Raw genomic sequence first — 8326 nt, 5'->3', positions numbered from 1 at the left:
AAGGGTCTAGGCCCGAAACGTCAGCCTTCCTGCTCCTATGATGCTGCTTGGCCTGCTGTGTTCATCCAGCTCTACACCTTGTTATCTCAGATTCTCCAGCATCTGCAGTTCCTACTATCTCTGGGAAATTCCACCTTTGTCAGTGACTCCTTATTCTGTAAATGAGTATTACATGGGGGGAAAAGAACACTTTACGATTGCTGTTTTGTTTTTTTTTTCCTGGTGATATCAACTGCAAGTAGTGTTTGTATGGAATCTTGGGGGGGGTTCTTTTGCATTCATTCTTTTTTTTTTCTCTTTCTCTTGCTCTCCACCCGACACCCACTCCTCTCTCTCTCTTTGTCTCTCACTTTTTCTCTGTCTCCTGCTTCTGCCAATCTCTCACTGTGGATAGTCCTGGCATATGGGCCCTACGGTAGGCCGAACTTACCTTTTATTTTCTCTATTTTGTCTGTAATTGCTGAACTTGATCCTTGCTCTGTAAATGTGCTGCGTTCTTGTCTTGTCTGTGGACCTCGCTTGGGAGCATCACCTCCGATTAATTCCAGTAGAAAGCAAGAGAGAGATGTGTGTTTGTATAGCGCCTTTCAGTACCTGAGGATGTTCCACAGCTGGCGAATGCCGATGATTTATTTTTAAATCAAAGTGTAGTTGCGTGTAATATAGGGAATGCTGCACAGCAAGCTCCCACAAACAACTAAGGGCGATATGATTTTGTATTTTGATGATCAAGAGTTGAGTATGGTCAGTGTTACAAAGGGGAGCACTCATGCCCCCTTGTTGAAAGTGCTGCACCATCTTTCCCCCTGCCTAATTGGGTAGACGGGATCCTGACTGACATCTCATCTGAAGGGTTCAGCGGGTGCAGCATTCCCGGCGCACCCCCCCACCCAGTGGGGCACTGAGATGGCACAGTCTTTGACCATCTTAGAGCAGCGGGTTAGCAACTGCTCAGAGTGCTGTGGCAGATCTCCAGTGATATATGGCTTTTGAGCAGAACTGCATAACTCCTATCCCTGTTAATTAAGGGCAGGCGAGAGCTGAGCGGTATGATCCAGGCCTGTTAATCCAGAGACCCAGGTAATGTTCGAGGGACCTGAGTTTGAATCCTGCTCATTGGCCTTGGGAAGTTGATGTTGAGCTGCTGTGTTTCTGGGGGTGTGGATATAATCACTGCACTGTTTGGGGGCATGTTCCAGGTGTTTCAGTTAATTTGGGGGGGTATAAAATCTGGAATTAAAAGTCTAATGGTCATCAATCCGTTGTCGATTATCAGAATTACCCATCTGGTTACTTTAGAGAAGGAAACTGCCATCTTTACTTACAACAGCACCAACAAAAACAGAAATTGCTGGAAAAGCTCAGCAGGTCTGGCAGCATCTGTGAAGGAAAAAAAAAATCAGAATTAACGTTTCGGGTCCAGTGACTAACACTAACACCCAGTGACCCGAAACGTTAACTCTGACTTTTTCCTTCACAGATGCTGCCAGACCTGCTGAGCTTTTCCAGCAACTCCTGTTTTTGTTCCTGATTTGCAGCATCCGCAGTTCTTTCGGTTTTTATTTTGCTATCTTTACCTGGTTTGTACGCGTGACTCCAGACCCACAGCAATGTGGTTCACTCTTAACTACCCTCTGGGCAATTCGGGGTGGGTAATGAATACTGGCCTAGCTGCCGGTGCCCTCATTATGTGAATAAGTAAAAAGAAAAAATTCCAAAGCCTTAGCTCATCAAAGTCACCCGAGGAGAGAATTCCATTTGGAATTTTTCAGGGGGGAGCTGAAATTGACTGGGTTGTGTTGAGTTGAGGCAGTGCCACCAGTGTTGGGAACGAACAGTGATTCTAACTCTACCCTGATTACCAGTTTTGATCTGTTCCTTGTGCATTTGAAACGCACGTGAATTTGGGAGAAGGTTCCTAAAGACTCAGTTTTTCAGCGGGACGTCAGGAAAAAATTACGGGTCAAAATTAGGCACAATAGTAGGCATCTGCTCCCACTTTTTTTTTGTTTCTTCCCATTTGGGTTTCAGTGAAGGCCTTGACTCCAGGAAACTCTCACCTGAGACCTGAAACCAAGGCCACAGTTTGGCTTTGCTGGTTGGATATTAATGACCCCTTTAGCCACTTGTTTTGATGAGGGTGCTGGGGGGGTATTCTGACTGTCATCACTAACGTTCAGCCCCTTGACAGGGTTCGAAAACGCCTCATCAGCGCGTTTTGTCTCACTACTGTTCGTGGGATCTAGCTGTGTGCAGACTGGCACCTCCCTCCACACCCAACCACGGTGGGGAATGGTGGCTCCATTCAAAATGTACTCGATTTGAGGGGAAGAGAGCAGAATGTGGAACTTCTGAAAATGTCACACTTACTGGCACTGATTTGGCAATCTCTTGTGGAGAAGTCGCCAAAATAGGAGATGTGAAAATCGTGCAACTCTCTGGAAACCACATCAAGGAACAGGGGAGTGGGGGTCATTCAGAGATGGGTCACTTTGTTTTACCCAAGCAACCTTTGTCTTTTAAAAAGAATGTCTAAACTAAAAAGCGAAGCATGCAAACTGCCTTCTTAACCATCCAGTCTACATGTGACACAAACTTCAAGGAATTACGTACCTGAACCCCTAGGTCCCTCAGTTCTATAATGCTACCCAAGGCCCTACTTCTAATTGTAAAAGTCATGAGATGTCATGTTGAGGTTGTACAGGACATTAGTGAGGCCTCTTCTGGAGTACTGTGTGCAGTTCTGGTCACCCAGTTATAGGAAGGATATTATTAAACTGGAGAGGGCTCAGAAGAGATTTACCAGGACGTCGCTGGGAATGGAGGGTTTGAATCATAAGGAGAGGCTGGATAGGTTATGGCTTTTTTCAGTGGAGCGTAGGAGGCTTACAAAATCGTAAGGGGCATAGATAGGTTGAATGGCAGGTGTCTTTTCCCTAGGGTGGGGATTTCAGGACTAGGGGACATATTTTTAAGGTGAGAGGGGAAAGATTTTTAAAAAGACGCAGAGGGCGACTTTTTTTACACAGAGAGTGGTTCATGTGTGGAATGAACTTCCAGAGGAAGTGGTGGATGGCGGTACAATTACAACATTTAAAAGACATTTGGATAAGTACATGAATAGGAAATGGTGGGAGCAATGTAGGACTAGTTTAGTTTGGGATTGCGGTTGGGATGGACTGGTTGGACCGAAGGGTCTGTTTCCATGCTGTATGACTTTATAAAGACCTAACGAGAGTCCCAAGATGGAAATTTGGCTTTTTCTGAAACGGATTATTTGTCAAATTCAGATTTCTGTGGTTGAGTCTAATGTGGTTGACTCATAACTGCCCTCTGATATGCCCTCGCAAGCTGCTTAGATCATTTAGGGAAGTGAAACAGATGCTGGTGACACTCACATTCCTATGAAAGAGTAAATTTAAAAAAAAATGGCCATTTGTACATCCAAGCCCAGTCTCTCTCCCCTTCTCCCAACCCCAGTCACCAATTCCCACCCCACACCAACCCAGTCACTCCCCTTCTCTCCCTCCACACCCACTCAGTCACTCCTCTTCCCCACCCACCCAGTTGCTCCCCTTTTCTTTCCCCCTTCCCCAAAACACCCCCAGTTACCCCACATTCAAAATAAAACTCAGTGACTCCCCTTCCCCAACCCCCCCCACCAAAGATCCCAGTTACTTCCAACTCTTTCCACCACCCACAAAAAAGAGCCCAAGTCACTTCTTTTACTCCTCCCCAGAAAATCCCACCCCCTTCAAAAATACAGGCCCCAGTCACTATTCCACATGCCCCCCCCCCAAAGTCTAACGCTCCAACCATGTCCTAGGCTGTCCCCCTTCCCCACCCTGAGTCAGTGTCTCTCTCTCTAGATGTTTGCCATTCCCTGTTAAGTAGACCCTGCTCCTTGGCGGAGGGCCTCAGGCTATGTGACTCCCTCCCACTGTCTCGCACCACCCTCCGCTCCAGTCGCACACTGATGTTCACTGCCAACCAATGGCCTATACGGAGGAGATGCAGCTCCCAACGGGGTGAGCAGCTCCATCGGTGGGCCTTACAGTGTACTTAACCTGTCATGTGGACAACAGCCAAGTGGCCTGGACTAGAAACTCCAACCCCCCCTCCACCCCCTCCCCATTCCCAGGATATTGCAGGCAGTACGCTTCGTAGGACCCCTCAGTGGGTGTCAGCTAAGCCTCACTGAGAAGCCTGGTGCCAACTGTACCCCCTTGTGCAGAGGCCTCCAGAGCGCGAGAATATTCCTTCATCAAAGAAGAAATAGGAGCAGCACAGTGGTTCTGTAATTCGTAGTGCTGTTCAATTCCAGCCTCGGGCGACCGTCTGTGCGGAGTTTGTACATTCTCTGCATATCTGCGTGGGTTTCCTCCCGCAGTCCAAAGATGTGCAGGTTGGAAGGGTTAGCCGTGCTGAATTGCCCTGTAGTGTTCAGGGATGCAGGCTAGATGGATTAACCATGGGAAATGCAGGGTTACAGGGACAAGGTAGGGAACTGGGTCTGGGTAGGATGCTCTGCGGAGGGATGATGCAGACTCAATGGGCTGAATGGCCTGTTTCTCTGCCATAGGGATTCTGTGAAACTCGTTGTTTGTTTGAAACCATGACGTGCAGCCCAAGAGTTGAGTTTTTTAAAACTGCTGGAATGAGAGAAACAAAACCCGAAATGTCTGGAGAATCTCAGCAGGTCTGGCAGCATCTGTGGAGAGAGAAACTGAGTTTAATGTTTCCGGTCCAGTGACCCTTCTTCGCAATTGGGTTTTCAATCCCCACAACAAAAGTCACTCTCTTTCCTTAGGGTTTTCTTTGTGAATATGATTTTCTGTGGCAAAAGTTACAAATTGGTAAGATGTTGAGTAGCCAGCTACGGCTCCAAAGTAGGTTCCAGAACTTTCAGCTCTCCAGGATTGGCTCAGAATCTCCAGGAATTGAAGATCTATCTCCAGGATGGTGTTCTGTGCTTCTCTTGGAGACAAATTGCAGGAACATTAAAATAAGGATAATCACTTTCTTTAAACATTTCTTTTCTTACTAGATGTAACAATATTGAAAATGGGGAGGTTTTTTGACTGTCAATTGCCAACCCATTTGGGTAATGAAGCTTTTTGCTTCACCATGATGAACCCCATTTCTGGAGGAGCGTCATTTGTTTTCAATTCACTTGCGGGATGTGGCCATCTCTGGATGGCCATCTCTGGATGGACCAGCATTTATTGCCCAGAGGGTGGGTAAGAGTTGATCACATTGCTGTGGGTCTGGAGTTGCGTGTAGGCCAGATTTCCTTCCCTAAAGGACGTTATCGTTTGTTGGAAAAACACATCTGGTTTCACTGTCATCATTAGACCCTTTAGTTCCAGATTCTTTAAGTCAAATACCATGATCTGCCGTAGCAGGATTTCAGCTTGGGTCCCCAGAACATTAGCTGAGTTTTTGGATTAATAATCTAACAATAATACAACAATAATAACTTTAGGGTGGCACGGTGGCTCACAGTGCCAGGGACCTGGGTTTGATTCCACCCTCGGGTGACTGTCTGTGTGGAGTTTGCACATTCTCCCCGTGTCTGCGTGGGTTTCCTCCAGGTGCTCCAGTTTCCTCCCACAGTTTAAAGATGTGCAGTTTAGGTAGATTGGCCATGCTAAATTGCCCGTGGTGTTCAGGGATGTGTAGATTAGGTGGGTTATAGGGGGATGGGTCTGGGTGGGATGGCCTGAGTTGGTGTGGACTTGTTGGGCCGAAGGGCCTGTTTCCATGCTGTAGGGATTCTGAGTACCACTGAGCCATTGCATCCCTACATGGGTTTGAAACATTAACTCTCTTTCTCTCTCCACAGATGCTGAGTTTCTCCAGCATTCCTGTTTTTATTACAAGGATGGGTATGTTGGCCAACTCATGGCTGAAGCCTGGGTGCAAATCATGTGACGTGCAGTCTCCAGGATTTGGTTTAGTCTCGGTTGGCAACACTGTGCAGGTTTAGGGTAACACTTTGATCCGTCTTCCAGTGATCTTCAAATCTCTTGTGGGCTGACAGTCCAGGAGAGGCCTGATCTTTTGGGGCCAGAGTTTGGCCGAAACAGGCCTACTTAATCTCTTCTGTTTATCCCTCCCCCTCAGTCTTTACTGCACCTTCTTCCCCATCACCCCGACACACACTTTTTTTCTGAAGAAGGGTCCAGACCCGAAACGTCAGCTTTCCTGCTCCTCTGATGCTGCCTGGCCTGCTGTGTTCATCCAGCTCTACACCTTGTTATCTCACTTTTTGTAAGGTTGCTTTTATTTACTAGTTTGTTGTGGGCATTACTGCTAGGCCAGCATTTATTTCCTGTCTCTAGTTGCCCTTGAGAAGGTGGGGGTGAGCTGCCTTCTTGAACCACTGCAGCCCACCTGCTGTAGGGTTGACCCACAATGCCCTTATGGAGGGAGATCCAGGATTTTGACCCAGTGACACTGAAGCATATATTTCCAAGTCAGGACGGTGAGTGACTTGGAGGGGAACTTGCAGATGGTGGTGTTCCCCTGTATCTGCTGCCCTTGTCCTTCCAGATGGAAGTGGGCGTGGGTTTGGAAGGTGCTGCCTCTTTGGTGAATGTATGGCTCAAGATTAGGTGCAGCAGGAAGGGTTTTAGACTCCTGGATCATTGGGACTGTTTCTGAGGAAGAGTCTGCTGCACCTGAAGCAGAATTGGACTAACATTCTTGCAGGAGGGCCATGTGCCAAATGGTGAAAGTGGGACTCTAAAGTCATGCAGCACAGAAACAGACCCTTGAGTCCGACTCCTCCACGCTGACAAGGCATCTCCATCTAACCTAGAGCCATTTGCCAGCATTTGGCCCTTATCCCTCTATACCCTTCCTATTCATATGCCCATCCAGATGCTTTTTAAATGTTGTAATTGTACCAGCCTCCACATTCCATACACACACCACTGTCTGTGTGGAAGAAGTTGCTGCTTAGGTCCCTTTTAAATCTCTGCCCTCTCACCTTAAACCTATGCCCCTCTAGTTTTGGGCTCCCGTACCCTGGGAAAAAGACCTTGGCTATTCACCCTAACCATGCCCGTCATGATGTTATAAAGCTCTATAAGGTCACCCGTCAGCCTCTGACACTCCAGTGGTTGACGCTGACTTGAAAGGGTCCCTTTGTGCCATATGATGCTCCCATTTGCCGTTACCAATCATAGGAATATCTAAGCAAATCCCTTCCCGCACTCCGGAGCCAGTGAACAGACTCTCCCTAGCGTGACGTTGCAGGCGTACAGTGAGCCGTGTGAGGGAGTGATGGCCAATTCGGGCCTGGCTGGATTGGCAGGTCTGTGGGCAACCTCAACCTGCACAGTGTTGCCAAGATCAAATCCTTCAAACGCTTCATGTCACATGATTTGGGCCCCCCAGGCTTCAGAACAACACATCCATCCTTGCAATAAAAAACAGGAATCGTTGGAGAAACTCAGCGGGTCTGGCAACGTCTGTGTGGGGAGAGAGAGAGAGAGACCAGCATGGGTTCCTGAAAGCCTTTTTATTTTTTTTTAACTACCCCTCCTCAGGTCGCTGTGCACCCATGAAGAGCATCTCCAGCAGCCTGAAGGAAACCATGAACCCACACGACATCGTCCAGGATGCCATCCACAACTTCTCGCCGGCCTACCAGCAGTATACACAACAGTCGACACTGGAGCATGGCACGCCCTGGCGTAACGGGCACGCTGCCTCACGGACCCACAATGCCGCCAGTATTCGCGACACAGAGAAGACACTCCTGCTGAGCTCAGATGATGAGTTCTGAGCTGGTCCTGGGTGGGAGGGTGGGGGGGGGGGGGGGGGGTGGGTGGGGAATCCAGTCGCAACGGACTTTGAGCAGACCAGTGTTCTCTCCGAAAGGGAGATGGCAGGGGTGGGGCGACACGGGCTAAGAAAGCGTCGATGTTAATTTTTTTTTTCTCTCCCACCGGTTTTCCCTGCAATTGGTGAACGTTTTAGAACCCACGTAAGACGTATCCGCTCCCTTCGAAAACCAGCCTTTTTTTTTAAGCTTTCTGTTTATTTCAGCCCGTTGTTCCGCGGCCAGTCTCCCGTTAGCGAGACTCTGTCTGTCAATTGTTGCCTGAGCGAAGCATATCAGTCGGTATAGGCCAACCTGATTTTGTTTTGTAATTGTGTGTGTGTGTGTTTTTTTTTAAAAGAAATAATGTTTTGAGGGCCTTAATATCGAGGAATGGGTAATCCACAGCAGAATAGGCAACTGTATTTGGGACAAGGTCCTTGTGAAGGCCATGGACGTGAACAGCCTTGGGATTTTGTGGGGGGCTGTTGTAAA

The 8326-nt window shown here is 48.0% G+C and overlaps 1 protein-coding gene across 1 annotated transcript in view; it reads left to right on the top strand.

Moving 5' to 3' along the window:
* The window catches only part of LOC125480967 (transmembrane protein 184B-like), a 17197-nt gene extending 9396 nt beyond the window's left edge, over positions 1-7801 (top strand). The window contains exon 3 of the mRNA XM_048593497.1: positions 7557-7801. Within this exon, the coding sequence (XP_048449454.1) occupies positions 7557-7795 (239 nt within the window). The 3' untranslated portion in view covers positions 7796-7801. The remainder of the gene's footprint in view (positions 1-7556) is intronic.
* The last annotated feature ends 525 nt before the right edge of the window (positions 7802-8326 follow it).

The sequence above is a fragment of the Rhincodon typus genome, unplaced genomic scaffold, assembly GCF_021869965.1.
Source record: "Rhincodon typus isolate 14 unplaced genomic scaffold, sRhiTyp1.1 hic_rhity00002961, whole genome shotgun sequence".
In the NCBI taxonomy this organism is placed as follows: domain Eukaryota; kingdom Metazoa; phylum Chordata; class Chondrichthyes; order Orectolobiformes; family Rhincodontidae; genus Rhincodon; species Rhincodon typus.
The sequence above is the reverse complement of the archived record's forward strand: the minus strand, read 5'-3'. Positions and strand labels throughout refer to the sequence as shown.